The sequence below is a fragment of the Aythya ferina genome, assembly GCF_964211825.1.
Source record: "Aythya ferina genome assembly, chromosome: 10".
In the NCBI taxonomy this organism is placed as follows: Eukaryota; Metazoa; Chordata; class Aves; order Anseriformes; family Anatidae; genus Aythya; species Aythya ferina.
The window spans coordinates 15,277,983-15,300,189 of record NC_140306.1 but is presented as its reverse complement, the minus strand read 5'-3'; the positions used below and the strand labels follow the sequence as shown (position 1 = coordinate 15,300,189).

The window sequence follows — 22,207 nt, the reverse complement described above, 5'->3', positions numbered from 1 at the left end:
ATTTGCAGAAAGCTCTGCTGCAGGATGCACCCAACAAGAACCTGCCCCTCTCCCAAAACCAGGGCTTTGCATCTGTGTCAGCTAAAGTGAAAATGCGCGTGGATGTGCCAGGCTGCAGGGGAACGGGACCACCCCCGAGCTTCTGCATGCACTGGGACCACGTCCCAGTCCTGGTGTTTTGCAGACTTCAGAGAAACGTCAGCGGCAGCTTTTGGGAAATGACACAAAAACCTCGGTGAATGTGGAGACTTTCCCCTACCCTCAGGACGCTCACACACTGACCCAGTAGGACCAACAGGCAGGCAGGGCCGGCCTCCTTTGTGGGACTGCTCCAGGCGATTTCCCCTGCTGCCAGGGTCCTGGCACCCGGAGAGCAGCAGACACCGTCCTCCCACACCTTGACAGAGCCTTCTGAGGCTGGACGTTTATCAGGGACAAATGGCAGCTCTCCCTCAGCAACCCAGCTGTGTGGCTCCTCTCGTGAGATCACCACAGGTCACGGAATTGTTACCAGGTTCAATCGTCCACAACACAGAGGGGACAGAGGTGAATTTGACTTTAAAGCCCAGTGTAACAAGACACAGGCAACTGCACCTTTTCCAGTAGCAGCAAAACTGCTTCTATACGCACAGCTTCTGTACGCCGGGTTAAATAAAACAAACCACCACCGTGGGACCCTGTGTGGGAAGGGAGGAAAAAGAAACCTACCGTGCAACAGCAGCTGGGAGTGAGAAGCAGCCCCGCAGCCCCCCAGGTGAGTGCAGCAGGAGGGCAGGAGGCGCTCCAGGCAGGCAGCAGCAGTTCCCCTGGTGGAGCAGGCTGTCCCCCTGCACCCATGGGTCCCACATGGAGCAGATCTCCACGCTGCAGCCCCCCCATGGGTGGAGGAGCCCCCGGTGGAGCAGGTGGATGTGGCCTGGAGGAGGCTGCGGCCCATGGAGAGCCCCCGCAGGAGCAGGGGGTCTGGGGTGAGCTGCCGCCCACCCGTGGGGGACCCGTGCTGGAGCAGTTTCTCCTGGGGGATGGACCCCATGGGACAGAGCCGTGTGGGAGCAGGTCCTGAAGAGCTGCAGCCTGTGGGCAGCCCCCGCAGTTCAGGAAGGACGGCATCCGTGGGAGGGACCCCACGGGGAGCAGGGGCAGAAGGAGCAGTGCAGTGTCAGGGACCGACCACAGCCCCCATTCCCGTTCCCCTGTGCCGCTTCGGGGGAGGAGGCAGAACAGGGTGGATGGGGGGAGGTATTTTTAGTTTGCTTGTGGTTTCTCACTGCTCTAGCTTGTTAGTAGTAGGTAATAAATTACATTAATCTCCCTGTGCTGAGCCTGACAATAATTGTTGAGTGATCTCCCCGTCCTTATCCCAACCCCTGAGCCCTTTTCATCATATTCTCTCCCCCTTTCCCTTTGAGGAGGGGGAGTGAGAGAGCAGTTGCGGTGGAGCTCAGCTGCCCAGCTGAGTACAACCACAACTAGAAGCTACAATTATTTGAGAATAACGCCTGCTAAAACACGTGCTTTGGCTCATCGACTGCAACTTCTGTGGCATAGAGCCCACATCGAAACTTTGCATTTTCTCACTGTCCTGCTGGCACTAGGAAATGGTGAAAAAATTCAGTACTACCTCTGGTTCCCAGACCTGAGATCTGGGAATTGTGGGCCCAAAAGAGGACTGCTGGACTGCTCTGATCGCTCCCTCCATGAGGTCTGGCTGCCTGGGTGACAGGCAGTGCTCACTGCAAGCAGTTCTGGCTGTGCAGACATTTCTCAAGTTAGGGCTCTGGCTCTAATGAAAATGAAACTGATGAAATTGCTCCATTCAGGCAGCTTCGTAAGAGGCTTTGGGTGAGCTTGCTCTCTGCTGCAGGCTCTGAGGCAAGGTCCTGGACTGGTCCAGCTGGCACCAAGCAGAGCTGCAGGGCTGCCTGGGCACTCAGCTCTTCCCGTGCAAAAGGAAAGCGCGCTCTGATGATACCGAGCATGCTGTCATCTCCTGCTGCATTAAACGTGTGGTGGGGAAAATGCACAGAAAAAAAAAATCAGTCTCCCGATTTAGAATACATGAATCCATGCCAAAAAAAAAGTTTAATGTAGGTGCCTAGGGCATCATATCCAGAGTCCAAGGAAGGGCCACGAAGATGCTGAAGGCACCGAGCATCTCTCCAGGGAGGACAGGCAGGGGGAGGTGGGACTGAGCCTGGAGAAGACGCTCAGGGGGAGCTCACCCGAGGGGAAGGTGCAGGGAGGATGGAGGCAGGCTTGTGGCAGTGATGCCCAGGGACAGGGCGAGTGGCAGTGGGCACAAAGCGGAGCTCAGGAGGCTCTCTCTGAACATCAGCACACGCTGCTGTGCCGTGGGGGGGACAGAGCAGTGGCACAGGTTGCCCAGAGTGGCCGTGAGTCCTTGGGGCCAGCCAGCAGCCTCCTGAACGTGGTCCTGGGCAGCGTGCGCTGGGTGGCCCTGCTGGAGCAGGGGGGCAGCGGGTGGCCTCCAGGGGTCCCTGCTGGGCTCAGCCACTGTGATTTTGAGACAGACCAGCAGAATTCTCTGCTCTATACAATAATCCAAGTGCTTTGAACATAGCCAAGTTCTATCTACTCCCTGAGGCTGCACACTGCAGCAGTAGCTGAAGTATCACCCCAAGGACCAGGCTTCTCCACCCAGAAAATCCTGTCTCCCATTTAATTTTAGGCTGAAGAATCTTACAGTGATTCAGGCAGAAGGGACTTCTGGAGGTGTCTAGCTCATCCCACCCCACTTCACACACACACATTCAAAGTGGGGCTAATTTCAAGTCCATTCAAGCTGTTCAGGGCCTCATCCAGACAAGTATCAATCATCTCCAAGGACTCCACGCCAGCCCAGCCACGAGCACATCCAGAATAGGCAGCACATGAGTCATGGGTGGACTTTTGGTGTGTGTGGGTCACAGCACAACTGTCCTCCAAGAAGAGCTAGGTGCCTTCCCTCTACCTGTCTTGTATGACAGCACCCCTGAGCAAAAGCACAACATCCCCACTCTTTGCTGTAAGCTCTGCTGGGCTGGCACAAAGCAGTTCATTCTGCTGGAACTACACAGCAGAAGCAGCCAAACCTCCTGGATGTGCAGCCTGACCTGACAGGAAAGCACATGCAACTGGCTATGCAACAGCAAGGCAGCTTGGAGTTTTCTTACTCAAATGGCAGAGAAAACTGGACTTCCCATGGAGAGCAAAACCATGACTTTGGGAGAAAACACAGACTGGGGGACAGCCAGCTGACGTCAGACCTGCCAGTCTGGACAATAAAAAGGGGAACACAAACTTACTCAGGTGTTCAGTAAAACCTGCTGACATCACATTATCACCACAAAAAGGTGAGCTTTTAAGCTGAATAACGTACAGAGACATTTAAAGCCTGCTGGGAAGCAAGAAGACTTTTACTGACCCCAACCCCATGGTCTCCACAATAAAAATAAGAGCAGTGAGATAGCAGCTTTAGATGCCCACTGAAGAACTGAGAAAAACGGGAGAGTGGTACAAAGGGAGGAGAGATTGCTTTCTCCGTGACGCTTGCCTCCCAGAGGAGGAGACATCCCCCTTCCTTGATGCTGTCTAAGGGTGCTCTCGGTGCGTGCACGACACGGGTGAGCCTGCTGCCCCCAGCCAGCCCTTACAGCGTGCACAGGTGCAGGCAGAATCACCCCGCCAACCCTCGGGCTCACCAGCTTTTTTCCTCCAGACCCCAGCAGGAGCACAAAGCACCTCGGAGGCTGCGCCACGCTGCCCGGATGCCTCACGGAGTCACCAGCAGCCAGGCCCAGGACCCCGGCAGCGTCTCCCCTCTGCAAAGGGGACGATCGAGGGCCCGGACCCCGCGGGGCCCGGAGGGGTGGGCAGGCAGGAGGGCGCACTCCGGACACCCCTTGGGGCAGCAGGCAGCCGGTCCCGGGCAGGCAGAGAGCAGGCAGGGCAGGAGCACAGCGGTTTATTGGCAACACGAGCGGAGGAGACGGCGGCGGCGAGCCCGGTGCAGGCTGTGGGACTCCAGCTCCAGCGGCGGGGGGCCCGGGGCCACCCCCGGTCTATGTCAGCGTCTCGCCCTTGGTGACCTGCAGGAACAGGGAGTGCCTTAGGAGGAGCCAAGCCCGATCTCGGCCCCGCCACCCCCGAGCACAGCGCAAGGCTCACCCTGGCCTCGATGTACTCGATCCTGCGCTCCAGCGCCGTCAGCTTCTCGTTGAGGGTGGCCAGGCGGGAGCGGCACGACATGTCTGCGGCAGCGGCAGTGAGACACACCGCCACCCCCACACGGCCCCACACGGTCCCACACGGCCCCCCCGGCCCCGGCCCCCCTCACCGAAGGAGTTGAGGAAGTCGGCGATCTTCTTGATGGAGCTGGTGATCACCTCGATGTACTCGCGGTTGGCCCAGTCCTGGTGGATCTCCCGCTGCACCGGGTCCTCCTGCACCGACATGGCCGCCGCGCTCCGCCCTCCCCCCCCCTCCCGCTCCCTCCCCTTCCCCTTCCCCTTCCCCGCCCCGGGCGGTGCTCAGGGGGCAGGGCCGCTGCCTGCCGCCCCCTGTCCTTCCTCCTCCTCCTCCTCTTCCTCTTCTTCCTCCTCGTCCTGGTCGCTGGGCTCCTGCGGGAGAGGCCGGCCTCAGCCCCGGGGGTTGCGGGCTCGCCCCCCGCCATCCCCACCCGGCCGCCTCACGGAGGGGGCAGGCGGTGCCCACACGGCCCTACCTCAGCGGAGTCCTCCTCGGAGTCCCTGGCTTCGGAAGCTTCAGAAGCTTGAGACAAAATCTCTTCTCCCTACGTGTAACACAGACGTGTGTTGAGTGGATGGGAAGCAGCAGAAGCGTGCTGGGGTGGAACGGAAGACGTTTTGTTACTGCCTCGAATGAATAGGTTTGGGGTGAAAAGCAGGCTTTGTGCTGGCTGGCCTGCCTTCAGAGTGCAAGATGAAGAAAACGGCCAGAACGGGTTTCCATTAACACTCAGACAGCCGTGCAGGAGGTGTTCAAGGGGGGTTACTCCTTCCTTTTGCAAGTTCTTAGCCCTGAGGAGAGGAAAGGTCCCCGTACCCACTTGTTGGGAACAAGAAGAGCTGACCCCTTCGGTGTGAGGCACGCTGTGAGAAAGCCCCCAGAGATACAGGACCTTGAAAACCTGACAAAATGCTTCCTGCTGTGCTTGTTACAGCTGTAGTATGGTCACGCTGAATGCAGCCTTTCAATACTACCCACACACAAAGGCAGAGTTACAGCTGTGGGGGTAAGGTGAGCACCATCCTTTCCCTGCTTGTAATTGCCCCCAAACAATTCTCACCTGCAGATCCCGATTTTTGAGGATGCCCACCCAGAATGCCTCCTGGCAGTGGTTGAATGCCAGCATTGCCTTCACTCGGTATACAAATTGTTCCAGTGACTTCTTCAACAAAGGCACATGGTTAGTCAGTCCAAGATCTTGGCGAATCTACATACAAAACAGTTGAACAACATGGTTACAACTGATTCTTGCCTACGTTTTCTGCCTGTAAAAATTAGGCAGTATGGACTCAGGCTGGGAGGAGAATTTCACTGGCAAATTATGTTCTGATGTTACAGGAAACTGGGCTAGTCCAAGCCACAGTTATACAGGTGGGAGGGATGGGACACAGTTCCTGCAAAGGTTGCCCAAACTATGTAATTTCTTAGCCAAATTCTTTCACGTATTAAAAAAATAAAATAAAACTCAGACAAGCGTTTTGTCTAAAACAGCAAATGAGTCATTTCCAATAATCCAAGCAGCTGCATCCTCTGGTAAGAACAGGGGGAGCCTCAGCTTTCTCATAAACCTTACAGGCAGGCCACTAACACCTCTACCAAGTCAGATGAATTCTGCTCAGCCTCGGGAAATCTTTTGAGAATCTGCTTTTCATTTGCTCCATCCTCTCAGCAACAGGCTGGTGTCACTTGCTCTTTTCTCCAAGAACACACAGCTCCTCATGGACAGATCTCCCACTGCTGCTACCTTGCTCATGGCACCACAGCTTGCTTGCACACAAGTGTCTGAAAGATGCACTGCTGCTGGTGGCATGTGCAACTGATAATGTTTGGGTAAATCTGGCTCTCACATGCAAGTTCTTGGTGAAATACCAGTTATCTGTGTAGGTCAGCAATGGATAGTCGCATAGATCCAATCCCCAGCAAAAAGCAACGCTACAAACTGCAGACCACCACACTACCTGCCTAGGAAGGGAAATAGCTGCTTGCTGATAGCCACAAACTGCCGGCTAATCCCGAGGGAGTTTCACGTCAGGAAATTGCCAGATTCCCAAGTACAGAGAAGACAGAACGAGAAAGGTGTTGAATAAACCACTGTAACAACAATATTTTCTTGCTTAGTGCCTGACATAGTTCCTTTACCTTAGCTGCATGGAATGTGTCTGCACTATTAATTCCAAAGGCAGCTTATGCAGACCAAAGCAGCACTGGCTTTTGGAGGACTAGGACAGTTGGAGCTGATGTAAGCAAAAATCAGCTGAAGAAGGGCAGCTATGCCAAGTATCGTGTGAGATTTAGCTCCAGGTGAGTGTGTTTGTCTGAGCAGTCCCTTCCTGCTAGGCTTGGATCTAGAGCCATTGCTAAACCAGAGAACCTGCCAAGAGTCGTAAATAATTACTTTGTGCGTATTTTCTTCATTCACGAGAATACTTTGCAAGCTTCTTGCTCTCATTAGCTGTAGTCTGAAATCAGATTAACTTTATTTCTTGGACGAGGTCAACATGTATGGGAAGAGGGGCACTGCCTTGCTTCGTGTTCTGCCAGCAGGGAACGAGCAACTGAGTACCAACAGCAATCTGTTCTCTGGTCTGCATGAGAGGCAGGAGCTAGCAAGCGTCAGCATTAATCAGAACTTAATCAGGGAAGAGCTCGCCAGTGACACTACCAACACCACAGTGCTCCCTGGGTCTTGGAACCCACCCAACTGCTTTCAAGCAGTTTGGAGACTCGACAAAGCACCATGTCCTTTGCAAAAATCTGTTCCCTTATGTCCAGCATGAGATATGCAAGCTGATGCAGAAGAGCAAATGCTAAGTACCTTAGGTGAAGCTGATCACTGCTGTCTGGTACGAGAAGCTCTTTAAAGACATTCATATCAAGGGAGTATCAAATCTTAGATAACATCACATGTAAGTCAGTGAGCATCTACTAGTGTTGTACGAAAATGGTATCAAGACTGTTTTAACAAGTGTTGCCGTTAACTCCACACAGGTTATTTTCAGGTAATCCTCTTCATTCATTGCATACATTTATTTATTTGCCCCGAATCAGTCACTGCCTTCTCACTCTTGCCAAAACGATTTGGCACAGATACCTGATCAGATTGCGGTGGATGGAAGAGCAATTGTAAAACAAAGGTGTTCACTAATCGCAGTTATTTGCTAAGAGGGACTGTGGAACACCACACTTACACATCCAGATCAAGTGCAAAAAAAACCATCACAAGCTGCAGTGGTGTTATGCTGCTTTTGGGGTGAACCGGGACTTTAAAGTGGGCACAAGGAATTAAGTTTCAAGTGTCAGACTGGCTTTTTAGCATTTCCCAGGTTGGTGCCAGGTTCTAGTTCACCAGACTGATTGGACAGGTTCTCCTCTATGCTGAGAGCTGCAATGGCACGTTCTGTTTTTCAGCGAGGTTTTTCTGCTCCTGATGCCAGCTCTGGATTACACTGCTAGCAAATCTAGCTTGGGGAGCACTGCTTCAACTACTTTGGAAAAGCTTCTTTCTCAGACGTGTTCTTGGAGCTCTGAGGAGTCTGACACAAGTGAAATTCCTTTTTACTGCATTTTTCCCCTGTGATTCTCTCTTGTGCTAAGTACTGTCTCTCCACACTGCAAGCAGGGTGCTAGTCCTCTTCTTCCTTCTTTCCCCCAGTCTTCTACAGAGAGAACTGCAGACTGGTTGGGTGTCACCATCTTACTCCTCTCCCTTTGCCCTTTTCTTTAATATAAATGTATAAAGCCAAAAAGGCACCTCAAGAGGATTTTGAGTATGGTTTTTCCTCGTCCATTCTTCTGACTCAAAAGGCTGTTGGTCTTTGCCAAGGCTTCTCTCCCATATTATCAGTCTAGCACCTGTACTTTATTCCAGGTCTCTAAGGTCTTAGCTTGTGTCCTCAGAAACATCCTCTTGCAGATACCAATGACCAAAGATATCAAGAACCTGTCCTAAAAAATAGGGTACGCTAACCTGATCTGATATCCACCTCAGCCACTTCCAAATCAAATAATTGAACTCTAGGGCCATGAACTAAGGCTATTTCTCCTCCTTCCAGAGCTTTTGCTATAACTGATACTGCTGTAAGCCTGCAAGTAGAACCTGTGTATGCCCTAGAAAAACAGGGAGAGGAAAATAATAAATTCTTATGACAGGAGTTTGTGCTGCAATTGGAAGTTACCTTACCTTGGAGTGGCCACACATGTGATGAAGTTGTCTGGTACTCAGCTGCAAGGTTTTCAGCAAACCCTGCACATCATCCTGAAATAAAAAAATAAAAAATAAAAAAAGTAGATCAAATCATGGTCAAAGGATTTTTCCATAAGGAAAATTAGAGTAATGTGAGAGTCCCAGTAATCCTTTTAAAGATATGATGCAGAGATCATCAGATGAACAGGATAAACCACAGGAGACTTGCACCATGCACATCATCAAGTCACTGGTAACAGAAGTAAGATGACACATTATAAGCACTATCAGGCCAAGCAATTTGAAAACTGATTTTGAGTCAGCCTTTGGAACCTAACAGTGAAAGTGGAGCAGTTAAGATCAAGACCATCTTGGCACATCTTTGCTCAAGTACAACCTTTTTTATCAGGGGAACCAGAAGGAAAATATGGAACATACTGCTAGACTGTGATATTTGAAACACTTTAAATGTGAACTCTGGACATCAGTTCTCTCTACTGAGCAAATTATGAGGCGGTTTCTATTGTGCAGTAGTAATGACTAGATATCTTTTTGATGACTTCATTCCACCAAAGAGCCATAAGAACAGATCTCATATTTGCAATGGAAATGGGTTATCTATTAAAGACTCAGACAAGTTGCGAAGACGAAGCCAAAGAACGAGTCTCACCAGTAAAGGAAGTTCATCTTGCAACAAAGGAAAGGGAATAAAAGGACTGTTCTTGCTTATCACATAGAGCACTGAGGTTGCTCAGTCCATCTGCATTCATGCATATTGTACTGCTCAAAACTGCAAGAATTTTTGCAAAAACACCCTCCCACTGGATCCCTAGACCCCACCAACACCAACTGCTCAACGTGAGCTTCCTACTTTGAGGGACACCTTTGTGGTGGTAACTTTTGAGGGAGGAGGAGGTCAAGAGGGTTTCCTTTGCTAACAGTGAATCCATTCAGCTTTTCCAAGAGTTCATGGCAAAGAGCTCACAAATAGCAATCTGTTTGCTAAGAGAGCACTGCACAGGCATGTAAGCAGGGCACAGCAAGCTGGAAACATCAGACACATTTGTCACGAAGCTCTGCAAGTGTTGTGCCAACATTTGACCAAAGACAGGAATCTCCTTAAAGCAAGTATCAGTCATGCTTCTCAACCAGTTCTAGACAGTTCTGTCTCCAAAGTATTTACCCTATGTTTTTTAAAGCTGTGATCCAGGAGAGGCATGGCAAGCTTCAGAAATGCTTCTACAAAAAGACGTCCATACTATAAAAGAACAATAAATACATTAGAAGGCAAATTTAAATTCCTTTTCAAAGAACCATCATGAAGTCAAGTAGGAGAGTAATACATTCTTTCAAGCTATCCTGGAGAGACTGTTCTTGCTTAGTAAAAGATTACGTTCATATAAAAGCTGTACTGGAATATACAAGCTCAGTAAAGGGTCCCACTCTAGTCACTACAAAGGTGGACTCATACATGGCCTTGTAAATGGTCTCATAATTGTACGCATCCCTGGTTTTATTCACTAGCAAACTGGTGATAAACCTAAGTAAAGAAAATGACAAAGTCACTACGTAAATCCTAGCCAGAAAAGGAAGAGTTGCAGGAGGACACACTGCCTCTCTGGGCTCCACAGGAAACCTGCTAGTTGTGATGTCTCCTCTGATTTGAAGTACCCCAGGGAAAGCAGAGATGGAAAAGGGCTTAAGTCAGTAATGCCATTAGCAGCAAAGTCTTCATGACTGAGCCATTCGAGAAGGATAACTGGAAGACAGCTCAGCATATGAGAATGAGTTATATCTGTTTCTTCCAGAGAAATCAGTAACTACTCTTCTCCACTGGAAGCAGTAATTCAAGAAAGCTGGTATTTTAATAGCTCTCTTCAATTATTTTGAGTTCTTGCTTACCTTCAGGCAGATGTTGAGTACAGGCCTGCTGTCAAATACCTGTGTGGGCAAGAGGAGAGCTAGCTCAGTCTGCAAGTCTAAAGGCAGCAACACAAGCACAGCAGCCAATTGCAAATAGCCCTCAGTTACATGCCATTCATTCACAGTGTGTGAAACCTGTTCTAAGGCACCATCCATTCTCAAATTTCAACAGAGAACACCATGTAAGTGCATGAAATGTAGTGGTTGTCAGACAGAAGTACTTTGCAGGCTGGCTATTCAGTCATCTAAAGGGAGCAGGGAGATATACCTTTTGCAGATGGCACAAAATCGTCCCAGTGAGTCTGAAATTATTGATAATCTGGGAACTGAGAGACCCAGTCCAGCTGGTGGGCAAGTAAGCACCTAACAGACAAAACAAAACTGAGGTGTTCAAAATAATGTATTTTGGAGGAAGTAATGGAGCTGTTATATTAATGGTGTCAGCCATGAAAAGGCAGCAGGTGTCACTGCACAGGTCACACAGCTGTGGGCTTTCTTCTGGTATATTTTTGCATACATATTTTTTGCCAGAGACCAATTCTGTAACCAAACAATGAGCATTTTAACTGGCATAGCACACAGATGTCAGTAAAGGCTGAAAAGGTACTCTGGTGCTGCTATGGACTGCAAAAAACACAACTAGTTGAGTCAGCTCTACTCTTTATGCTCTCAGATGGCAGGTGCTGTGAGAGCATCTGGAGTGCAGGTAGGGCCCCAGTGAATGCTGTTGTACAGAAGAATCCAGCTCAATTCACCAGAACTCATAAGCTGTACTTGAAAAAGCTGAACTTGCTGATCATCACTGCAAATATGATAAAAGCAAACAGTAATGATCAATCTAGGCATAGAGCAAAAGTGCAGCCGTACTTGCTCCCTTCTGCCCAAAACGTGGTCACAATTGGTGACACTGATTGTGCCAACTCAAAAACTGATGGAAGGGAGTATTTATCCAGTGGGGCTGACCTCTGGAATTTATCAACACAGGGTGACGTGGAACGTTGGCAGGGTTCAAAGGAAGCACACATTGGGTGTGAGTCAGGAGCTGAGGGCTATCAGATAAACGCTGAATGAATGTTCTAGACAGGAATCCAAGCCTTCCGAGATCAGAGCATTAGCTAGTAAATCATCCTTCACTAGTCATCACTAGTAAATCATCCTTCACATTTTTCCCTTGTGCTCACAAAACTGGGTAAATTGCTAGGAATCTGAAGGTAAAACCAGAAAAATATCCCAAACCATCATCGATCCTCACCTTGACCAAGTTAACAAGGATGTGGAAATTCCGCACAGCAATGTTCCACTGCAGCAGTTTCTCCAGTTGTGTCTAATGGGATGCAAGGGGACCATAATTAGAACCTCCTGGAAACAATGTTAAGGCAAATGAAAGACAAGGAGGTGATCTGAGACAGCCAGCATGGCTTCACCAAGAGCAAATTGTGCCTGACCAATCTGGAGGCCTTCTATGATGAAGTGATTGCATCAGTTGACAAGGGAAAACCAACCAATGTCATCTACCTTGACTTCTGTAACGCCTTTGACATGGTCCCACATCACATCCTGATCTCCAGACTAGAGAGAGAAGGTATTTAAGGGTGGACTGTTTAATGGATAAGGAATTGGCTTGAAGAACCGTACCCAAAGCATGGTTGGTTTTGAGAACAGCTGGACAAAGCTTCCCCACAGGCAGATTTATCAGACAAAACCACATAATGGTAATGCCAGCCTGATCAGTTCCCACATGCCTTAAAAAATGCTCAGAGTTAACACACTTCCTTGATCTTAGAGAAACTCTTGCTTGGAAAATAATTTTGTGCTGCAACACAGGTGTGCAGGCCAACTGCAAAGCTTTTTATTTTGCTGATTACTATCTGTTTTCCAGTTATGGCTTCTAATGAACTTACTGTTTTTTACATGGTGCAAACCAAGAAAAAAAAGGATGCTACTCCTGTGTATCAGTGTTGTATGATCAATGAGCATCTCTGACTGCTTTTCACAGACCATGTTCAGCAGTAGATTCCTTTACAAGCTGTACAACTTTATTATGCTGTATAGTTTAACTTAGGCCCTTTTCCCCCTCAAAGATTCCATTGCATTTGTTTTCCTACCTCGCTTGAGTCTGATGGTTTCCCAGCTGGGATGCTTTTCACTGAACTCTCTAGCTGAGCTATCATTACTCTGAAGAAAACTGGGAATGTCTGCCTGTGGAGTAAACAAGAGCAAAATTAAAAGCCATCCCTCAGCACCTAGACAGACTTATTGTCCCCAGAACAATGTGGAATACTTAAAGATTGCCCAGCTGAGCATTCTGCTTAGTAGCAAATCCCAAGAGACTGAATCTAGGACTCATAAGCATGTCTCTCCATCAAAAATCTAAGATTTTAGTTGTTCTGAAGTGCAGGAAATTTGGCCATCCCTACGTATGCCATGCTCCTTAATTCCTGTACTACTAGCAGGAATAACCTGAGTCCACAGAGCTTTTGCAAACCATGTACCAGCCCAGGACTGCTTAGAGCTGCCCCAGGTCTATGAAGGTGACTTTTAGAGTGCTTTATATCACAACAGTAGCAGCATGTAAAGAGGCAGCATACTTAATGATGGATGGCAGTTCATTCTCCAATTGAAATGGGTCACAAATAATAAAATTAACATTGCTGCAATGCACAATGACATTCCACATCCATTTAAAGCTAACTATGCACTAACCTATTTTGGACTGCCCCAAAAAAAGTTTAGAAGTGCCCAGAGCTGTCCACAGCAGTACTAGCATGAAACCATAATAGACTACAAAATAATTGAATATAAAAAGTCATTGTGCATCTTGTGATGTACAAAGTCTCTATTGATATAATTACCTGCTCAGTGTAGGATATGTAGAAGAACATCCATCTTTGGCAGAGTTGATCAATTCAGGAACACCAACACTGGAGATTTCTTCTATTGCTTTCAAGATGTTATCTGTGTGCTCTAGGTAGACACTAAATCCGAAACAAGCTTAGTTCACCAGTAAATATTACACAGAATAACCCAGAAAATTCTTGAACTACCTGTAGCACGTGGCCTAAAATTGTCAAGCTCACTCTTATGCCACTCTTACGTAGGAAATCCAAAGCAATAGTGACTGGTAGAGGTGCCTGAGGACTAGAGGAAAAGTGTCACTCCTACCTTTGAAAAGGACCCAGGGAACTACAGGGGTATGTATGTAATGTTAACCAAAGCTGGCCCCAGTACTGAGCCCTGGGGAAGACCACTTATGACTGGCTGCCAAACGGATTTAACTCTATTCATAGCGACCCTTGGGCCCTGGCCATCCAGCCAGTTGTTTTTTACCTAGTGAACCATACAGCCCTCCAAGCCACAAGCAGCCAGTTTCTCAAGGAGAAGGCTGTGGGAAACAGTATCGACTGCTTCAGTAAAGTTCAAGTAAACAAAGTCTACAGCCTTTCCCACATCCACTAAATAGGTCATGTTCTCACAGAAGTAGATCAGGTTAGTCAGGCAGGACCTGCCTTTCATAAACCCATGCTGTCTGGCTCTGATCACCTGTTTGTCCTTCATGTGCTGTGTGAGGACACTCAGGATGATCTGTTCCATCACCTCCCCTGGCCCCAAGGTCAGACCGACAGGCCTGCAGTTCCCTGGAGCCTCCTTGCTGTCCTTCTTGTAGACAGGCGTCACGTTTGCTAACCTCCAGTCAACTGAGACCTCCCTGGATAGCCAGGGCTGCTGATAAATCATTAGAAGTGGCTTGGTGAGCACTCCTTCAGTACTCTTGGGTGGATCCCACATGGCCGCATAGATCTGTATGTGTTCAAGTGGTGTAGTAGGTGGCAAACCATTCCCCTTGGAATAATAAGGGCTTCATTCTGCTCCCTGCCTCTGCCTCCCAGCTCAGTGGGTTGAGTACCCTGGGAACAATTAGTCTTACTAATGAAGTCTGAGTCAAAGAAGGCATTAAAGTACCTCAGCCTTTTCCTCATCTCTCATCACTTTTTCTCCCTGCATCCAATATAGGATGGAGATTCTCCTTAGCCCTTCTTGTTTATGCACTTATAAAACTATGTTTATTGTCTTTTACAGTAATGACCAAGTTAAACTCTAGTTGGGCTTTGGCTCTTCTGATTTCCTCCCTGTAATAACCTCACAACAGCTCTGTAGTCCTCCTGAGTTGCCTGTCCCTTCTTCCAGAAGTCACAAACCCTCTTTTGGTCCTTGGCAGCCTGCTCTAAGGGGTACCTGTTAGAGCAGGGGAGTTGAAACAAAGGAACCTCCAAAGGTCCCTCCCAACCTTCACCATCTTTTGATTTGGTGATTATATTTCATCTAAGACTCAGTCCTGCGCTCCTTGGCTTTAGTGAGAGCAGATTAGTGTTCACTTTTGTGAAAACAAAACCAGATATTTTAGTCCATATCCATATTTCTACTTGTATGTGCACATATCTGTGATGTGTTGATGTACACTGACAAGCTATCATCTAGCAAACACGAGGTCCAAGCATGCTTCTATGGCCAATGACTAACAGAATTCTTACCACTCATTGTATCCTTAAAGTATGAGGGTAATGACTGAGAGGAGTCATCCCTCTGCAACAACAGTAACAACTAGAAAAATTTCTATAGTGTCTCAGCATGCTTTTACAACGGCTTGAGTCTTACCAGAGCAGAGTATGCAGCGCGCTGTTGAACTGGCTGCCCTTCTCTTGGTCCCCACCGGGTTTCACCCAGGACCGGCAGAGGAACTGCTTTGCCAGCAAAGCTGTAAAAGATAAGGAATAACTTACAGAAGAAATTGTACATGCTTTGGTTCCCAAGAATCTAAAACAATTTCCTTCTTCCATAAAAAGGCCACGTGTCCATGTGTCTTGCAGAAATATTTTAAAACAGGATATTATTAGTTAAAATTTATTATTCCCTGACATGGTCAGTGGGCAGTTCTCTCAATGTGGGCCTGTTTAAAGCAGTAAAATCCCATCAAAGATGGGATTTATCACATCTCTCAAAGATGAGAACTTATCATTCTGAGTGGCTATGGACATCTGAGAAAGGCAAATTCTAGAGGTGTCTCAGTATGACAAGGTACAGCTGAGAGAGCTGTCATACACTGAAATAAAGAATTCCAAGCGGAGAGCAAGTGTTTTTCTTGTATATTACCTGCAAGCATGCCTATGCCTTATCTGCTTGAATGCTGTCCCTCCTACAAAGTTGGTCCTAATCCCTAAGAAGGGCGGTTCTAGTGACTGAGAACATTTGTTGTGTGCGGTTAATAACAGATAAGCATTCCCCTCTCCACCCTGAAGTAACAGCTCTACGTGGACAGTTCATTTTAAGGGAAGTTACATCTGATTATGTCTGTGGTTAGCTCCATCATCAACGGTTAAACTGGTATCAAAATTAAACAGCAGAAACTCTTAAAAGTTGTGAGGCTCTGATTTTAAAAACACCAACCAAAGGAGCTGGAGTCTGCCTTTCTGCACGTGACTGAGGCACAATAAAACAAACATCAAACAGCTTCTCATACATTTACTGCAGTTCCTTTTATTAGTGGCTAGGACTGCTCACCCTGGTGAGACCACTAGGATACTGAGAGGAAAACTCTCCCCAAAAACATGCACTCCAGAGACAGAACCCAAGATTTACTGGCAAAGGACAGCATGAAAACTAATCTGGGAGAAGAGGTTCTTCACACATTACCCATTTTCTCTTTCTTCCAGCCAGCCATTGGTTTCTCAGAGATGGCAATCAGGAGCTGAGTGAGGATGAATGCACACTGGAAGCTGGGAACACTCTGCTGGAAATTCAGTAGGTACTGGAAACTCTCACTGGGGAATGACAGGAAAGAAAAAAGGTAAAGAGAGCATAAATAGGGTAATCTCCCATAAGCACCTAAATAAAAAAGGTGTATTAGACCAGCTTAGATCCAAGGTCTCCATAGTCTAGCCTGGCATTTGTCTCTAGCAATACTCTCTTTGAAGGAGGGGTAGTCAACCTCTAGTAGACCAAAAGTCAATCACTGGGAAACTTTTCTCAGGCTCCAGTCACTTTAAGTTTAGCAACGTCTTTATACACTGCTTTTGCCTCATGTCCCTATAGACCTTTTAACTACCCAGAACCTGCTCATTCCTTCTGTGAATCCTACTGATCTCCCAGTCTCAAATAGCTCACTTACAAATGAGATGCACAGACTGATGCACATCTTACAATCCTGTAGCAACATTTTATTAGCTTTGACTGCACTATAGTTAGACTAAATGGAAAATCCCCTGTTTAAAGGTGGTATCATCTCTGGGAGATTTCCCAAACACACATTTACCCACAATGCCCACAAAAAAACAACCTGCTTGAAATTCGTCACTTTCAAAGTTTGGGAAATATTGATTCTACCTTATCAGCTCGTCAAGAAGAAGAAATTCCGTCTCTCCTGGCTTTAGCCTGTCTGCAACTACCTGGAGAGCTGACCTTAGCAAGTCAGTATTCTCCTGCTGAGAAAAACCATTCCTGAGGGCAGAAAAAAAAGTCCAGTTTATCATCAGACTAGAAAGAGGAGAGATATCAGATACAAAAGCATATCTGGGCATACGTTTGCAACAAGAAAAATAAAGAAGCTGATATGCAAGAAGAGCCCAGCAATATGAAAGTTATAGGGCACACACACACAAAAACCCACAATTTTAACAGCAAGCTTAGTTCAAATACTCCATCTTTTTCCCTGCAACTGCCAGGGCAATGGAAGAGAAAAAGGAAATTAGAAAATTCTGCTAAATATTAAAGAGAATGTAACTTTTATAACTGAGCATTTAACGTTTAGGGAGTGCCAAAGTGACAGTTACTTGCGCTCTGCTACTGCCTTTTCATACTCTTTTTACAGTTACTGACGTTTTTGAAGTACAACAAAGGTAAAGTGCTTTCTACATACAGATCTAAATTAGGATTCAGATAAAAAACCTCCATGATGCTAATCAGAATTATATTAACAGATGCGGAGGCTAAATCCATGCTGCACACGCACTGAGTTTGGCATTTATGAGTCCAGTTCAAGTACATGAGCAGCATAGGCTTTTCATTAATGAAACACACATTCATCCTATCCATTGACAGAAGGAAGTCTTTTATTGCTCAGGACTCAGGCAATGACAAATTAGCCTGAGACAAGGGGAATTAGGGGTAAGAAATTCCAAGATCCTTAGGCAGAATGAGAGTTGCACAGGCAGGTGTGAGAGTATGCCTCTTATGTTGGTCTTAATCCAAAACCACACGGATTAACACAATGAATGCTGGCCAGTTCTATGCTTCAGACTACCCTGCATTCACTGTGAATCACCTACTGGTTTAGTTCAGGGTCGACAACAAAGGTTGACATAACTACAAAATGTTTAAATGTCTCCAGTGTGTTGTGTGCATGTGTGCAGTGTGTTGTTCTGCATGACTAACAGGCCATTTGCTGGGTACAAATACTTTAAAGGAAGGGAAGAAGAAAAGGAAGCAGCAAATAGACCTTGTTTATTTATGCAATTATACACTCTTCTGCTTGAACTCACCAAGCAAATAGCAAGCGAAAAGTTAGTAGCAGCTGTTGGTAACAAGAGGACATCATCTGGTGCTCCTGGATGTTCACTCCTGGTTCGTCTACCACACCCTGATTTTGTGTAACTGCCTTTAATACAGAACAAATCATTCATTACATGCCATTCCAAGGAAAGACAACAGCACAGCAATCCATTTCCATAAATTCCATGTTTAAAATAAACAAACAAAACCAAAAAAAACACTCAAGACACCAAAACCACTCTCTTTTCCCCCACAAACAAAACCAAAAATACTTTGAGAGGCAACAAAACCGGATGATTTTTTTGAGTCAAAATTGCTGCCCACTGACCTGGAAGTAATTGTGCATGTTCTCCATGTGATTACACAGTGGCTTCAGTAGCTTGACTACACACTCAGCAACTTCCTTAGGGGATCTCTGACGCAGGTGGGTAAAGCCAATATCCTTATGGCTTCTTTCCTGTGGCAAACCCAAAAATTCAAAGTCACTTCATCAGTCTTACTTGAGAATAATGTTGTATGACATACTTAAGAATAACTTAAGATTACTTCAGCAGTGCAATTCCTGATGTCATATACTCTGCCAGGAAGGAGCACTGAATAAAAAAAAGGGCTTCTGCTGAACAACCAGCACCAACTCAGACAAGTGGACAACATTTGATGGAGAGAACAAAACTGATGTGACATCTAGGTCATCATGTTTTACTCAAACACTAAGAGAAGGCAGTCTGTGTACATGGGAATTAAGATAGGTAGAAAGATTAAGAACAGGAACACTGATGTAGTGAATTTCTCATAGTTTAATGCAATGGGCCACATGCATTTACTTTCTTCCTGAAGTCATCGGCCAGGAAACCAAAGAGTTACTACATTCGAGGTGCTGTTTTAAAGACTACAAATCAAACAAACAAACAAAAAAAACCTGAGTCCAACAGCTTCTATCTGCCTAACCTGAGCTACATCTTGTCCCCTTGGACAGAGAAGTGGTACAGAAATCTCTTTAAGACAAATTGTCTTTAGGACAAAGGACAAATGCTGCTGTGACACACAGTTGGGACATTTAGCTGTTAAGCGAAAATAATTCTGAAAAGCATTTATCCATTCAGGATACGTGTGGAAGTCACTGACATGCTCTGCTTGGCACAGGCGTTGCACCATTAGCTACTGCTGTACATGCCTTTAAGAAGGGCACTCTCCTTGTGGAGCCTGGAGTCAGCACATGTTCCAGCTTCCAGCACAGGTCCTCCAGGAGGAAGTAGAGTTCAGCAGGCCCCAGCTGCACAATTTCACTAGCCTGTAATTACAAGGAAGGACAGTCAATTCCTGGACTCAGGACCTAGTTGTAGGTGCCTTGAAGCTCAGCTTCACCTCCTCCATACTGACAGAGAACCAATTTATACATTAAAGTTCAAAATACCATTGACGTCCTAGGGATAAAAAGAGGTTTGAGTCCAAAGAACCACAAAAATCACCGAGCAATAGCCAAGACATAATTTGAAATACTGCAACACGTGCCAGGAGATTTGTCATACAGTCTTCCAACTGCCCTGCTCTCTGTACACACAGAGATAGCTGGCCGTGGAGCAGGCCAGACCACACTCCAGCCTACTGTGCCCCTTTCATAGCTTATTAATCCCACTGCTGTGCAACAAAATTAGACTCTAGGTGGACTCAGCCTGCCTACAAAGAGCATAATAAAATTACGCATTTCTGCTTTCCATATCCATAGTAATGCAGTTTTACAGAAGCTCCCAGATGGGAGACAGGACCCTGTCCAGGGAGGGCACATCCATGACACTAATCCCATATTTGAGCCGAGTTTCCCATCTAGAATCATAGGATATCCTGAGCTGGAAGGGACCCACAAGGAACATTGAGTCCAACTCCTGGATTGACAAAGGACTACTTAAAATCAAACCACGTACCTGAGAGCATTGTCCAAACACTTCTTGGACTCCAACAAGCTTGGTGCCATAACCACTTCCTTGGGGAGCCTGTTCCAGTGCCCAACTACCCTCTCAGTGAAGAATCTTTTCCTAATACCCAACCTGAATCTCCCCTTACACAGATTCATCTGCTGATAACTTGAGACATTTGCCTTTCGCAATGTGGACTGTAATGCCATAGGTTCTCTGCAATAGGTAGGCCACCACATCCTGCAGCTGAGCAGTGTTCAGTATTAAAGCCTCTTGCTTTCTGTTAAATGCATACGTTATGCTGTATCTTTTCCCCTTATATGCAATATTAAAATTATTATTATTTTTAAATATTGCTGCTGTACTTCATGTCTAATATAGAAGGAAAGTCCTTTTTATCTCAGTGCCCTGAGGTACTTCATTTTCTTTGCGGACAGATTCTCTCCTAGTACCCAGCTCACAGCCCTGGATCAATCTTCCACCCATTTCAATGGATCAGAAGGAAACAAGGCCTCAGAGAGAGACAATACATAACACAAAGTCATACCTGGATGTTTTTGTGTTGTTCCACTCACCTCTGTATGCATCTCTGTGTCCAGGATAGACTTTGTCAGCAGCCCGCAGTGGAGTACAGTGAACACTTCCAGGTCTAGTTCTCGGAAGTAGGGGCGATAACTCTGCAGCTGTGCCAGAGGGTTCCCTGCCTCTCTCTCAGCAGCAGTCTGAAAAGTAAATGGCAGAATTCAGCTTGCAACTTGTAAAACTGTAAGACTTACTAGCTCAAATAACACTGTTTTTTCACAGTCTTTTATATTTCATGCCAGGCTGAAACAAGACTAAGAAGAATTCACAGTAGCTAATACAGAGATGGGCACACAGAATTAGAATCATTTCCATTTTGTACTATACAAGTCACTAAAAGCTTTCTGGAAAAAAATAATATCTAGGAAACTGGAACAATCTTTGCTATCGTCTTTCCATGAATCAACAGCCATCATGAAACTCATTCTGGACTCGATAAAAGACAGTGTCCCATGAGCACCATAAAAGGGGAAGGCAAATGTTTTTGCCTTTGATAACTATCAGGACAGTAAGCCATAGGATGCTATCTTGCTTTTAATCATATCTATAAATTCTTAGAGTTTCATTCCATGCAGCCCTGTCGTGTGACCCAATGTATGTTATATGTGGCTCACACCAGGATTTCTGTATCCTGTTGTCCTGGATAGGGCATGGCATCTATGGGTTAGTCTGGGACCTGTACTCTGTTTAGCTAAGAAAGGTTAGTTACATTAATTCCCAAACTACCTGAGACTCCGTTTATTTGTTGTAACTTGTGACATTATTCATAGAATGGCTTGTGTTGGGAGGGACCTTAAAGATCATCTAACTCCAACCCCTCTGCCATAGGCAGAGACGCCACCCACTAGATCAGGTTGACCAAGGCCCCATCCAGCCTGGCCTTGAACGCCTCCAGGGATGGGGCATCCACATCCTCTCTGGGCAACCTGTGCCAGTGCCTCACTACCATTACAGTGAAGAATTTCCTCCTAATGTCTAACCCAAATCTATCCTCTTTAGTTTAAGACTATTCCCTCTTATCCTATCATAATCTAATCAAGTAAGAGTCCTTCTTCATCCTTTTTATAAGACCCCTTTAAGCATTAAAAGACCACAAGGAGGTCTCTCCAAAGCCTTCTCTTCTCCAGGCTGAACATGCTCAGCCAGGCATCAGAGCCCAAAACCAGGCACACTTCTCTGGTTTTGCTCCCTCAGCCAGCACAGACCTTGCATTCTCAACACGATGACAATACTTTAAGACCTTGCTTCAAAGAACTAGAAATGTAATTCAACAATTCATTAGCTGACAGGTTTGGGAACTAGCTCTTAACATGGGATGAAAATGGGTAATTTTTAATGTGCCTTATGATGAATACATTGATCAAAGAAAATACACCCCAAAGAAAATATGAAAAATCAAAGCACCTGTGACTGAAGCAGACTGGAGACAGTGGGAAATACGATCCTTACAAGGGTCTGTATTTTCCAGATTTATCTCACAATTTCTGATCAGAGTCTAGAAATAGCAGTTGCCTGATTATTTGAGTAATTCAAAACTTTTGTTTCTTTTTCTAAGTCATTTTCCTTTGTCTGCCTTTCTTGCCAGTCCCCAGGGGTATATTCCTACCTTCTCCAGCTCAGAGAGCTCATTGTCAGGCTGGTTTCCCTCAGAGCTTTCATCTGCTTGAGAACGGTCTGCAATGCTGGCTTTGCTGCCATCAGACTTTTTCTTCCTTCCTTAAAGAGAAAAGCAACTTTAAAAAAAAAAAGCTGCACCATGCTCAACACTGTTGAGGCTGCAAGGCAGGGAAATAGCTCAAGCTGTATTTTAATCAGC

The 22,207-nt window shown here is 46.3% G+C and overlaps 2 protein-coding genes across 4 annotated transcripts in view; both read right to left on the bottom strand.

The window, feature by feature from the left end:
• Nucleotides 1-3,398: 3,398 nt before the first annotated feature.
• Nucleotides 3,399-4,514, bottom strand: BRK1 (BRICK1 subunit of SCAR/WAVE actin nucleating complex). Its single transcript, XM_084531417.1, has 3 exons — nucleotides 4,337-4,514; nucleotides 4,168-4,250; nucleotides 3,399-4,088 (listed from the first exon to the last, which is right to left on the bottom strand). Exons 1-3 carry the CDS (start codon nucleotides 4,452-4,454, stop codon nucleotides 4,062-4,064), a joined length of 228 nt encoding a protein of 75 aa, XP_084387543.1. The 5' UTR covers nucleotides 4,455-4,514; the 3' UTR covers nucleotides 3,399-4,061.
• The window catches only part of FANCD2 (FA complementation group D2), a 47,881-nt gene continuing 30,159 nt past the window's right edge, over nucleotides 4,486-22,207 (bottom strand). For 2 of the 3 annotated variants that reach the window (XM_084531413.1, XM_084531415.1), the window contains 17 exons: nucleotides 21,998-22,107; nucleotides 20,385-20,531; nucleotides 19,071-19,187; nucleotides 18,225-18,353; nucleotides 17,887-18,002; nucleotides 16,733-16,846; nucleotides 16,043-16,170; nucleotides 15,008-15,107; nucleotides 13,207-13,329; nucleotides 12,460-12,553; nucleotides 11,607-11,678; nucleotides 10,334-10,372; nucleotides 9,615-9,689; nucleotides 8,429-8,503; nucleotides 5,309-5,455; nucleotides 4,724-4,792; nucleotides 4,486-4,619 (listed from right to left, as the gene is read on the bottom strand). In XM_084531413.1, coding sequence (XP_084387539.1) covers nucleotides 4,530-4,619; nucleotides 4,724-4,792; nucleotides 5,309-5,455; nucleotides 8,429-8,503; nucleotides 9,615-9,689; nucleotides 10,334-10,372; nucleotides 11,607-11,678; nucleotides 12,460-12,553; nucleotides 13,207-13,329; nucleotides 15,008-15,107; nucleotides 16,043-16,170; nucleotides 16,733-16,846; nucleotides 17,887-18,002; nucleotides 18,225-18,353; nucleotides 19,071-19,187; nucleotides 20,385-20,531; nucleotides 21,998-22,107 — 1,745 coding nt within the window. In that variant the 3' untranslated portion in view covers nucleotides 4,486-4,529. Of the gene's footprint in view, nucleotides 4,620-4,722; nucleotides 4,844-5,308; nucleotides 5,456-8,428; nucleotides 8,504-9,614; nucleotides 9,690-10,333; nucleotides 10,373-11,606; nucleotides 11,679-12,459; nucleotides 12,554-13,206; nucleotides 13,330-15,007; nucleotides 15,108-16,042; nucleotides 16,171-16,732; nucleotides 16,847-17,886; nucleotides 18,003-18,224; nucleotides 18,354-19,070; nucleotides 19,188-20,384; nucleotides 20,532-21,997; nucleotides 22,108-22,207 lie in introns of those variants that run through there. The other variant, XM_084531414.1, reaches the window with a different exon arrangement.

Bases quoted from the DNA above. Each gene is read 5' to 3' on its own strand.
- BRK1 (XM_084531417.1), bottom strand. From the start codon at position 4,454: ATGTCGGTGCAGGAGGACCCGGTGCAGCGGGAGATCCACCAGGACTGG. The intron at 4,251-4,336 runs GTGAGGGGGGCC...CCGCTGCCGCAG, and splicing joins CGACTTCCTCAACTCCTTCG to ACATGTCGTGCCGCTCCCGC. The intron at 4,089-4,167 runs GTGAGCCTTGCG...CTGTTCCTGCAG, and splicing joins TCGAGTACATCGAGGCCAGG to GTCACCAAGGGCGAGACGCT.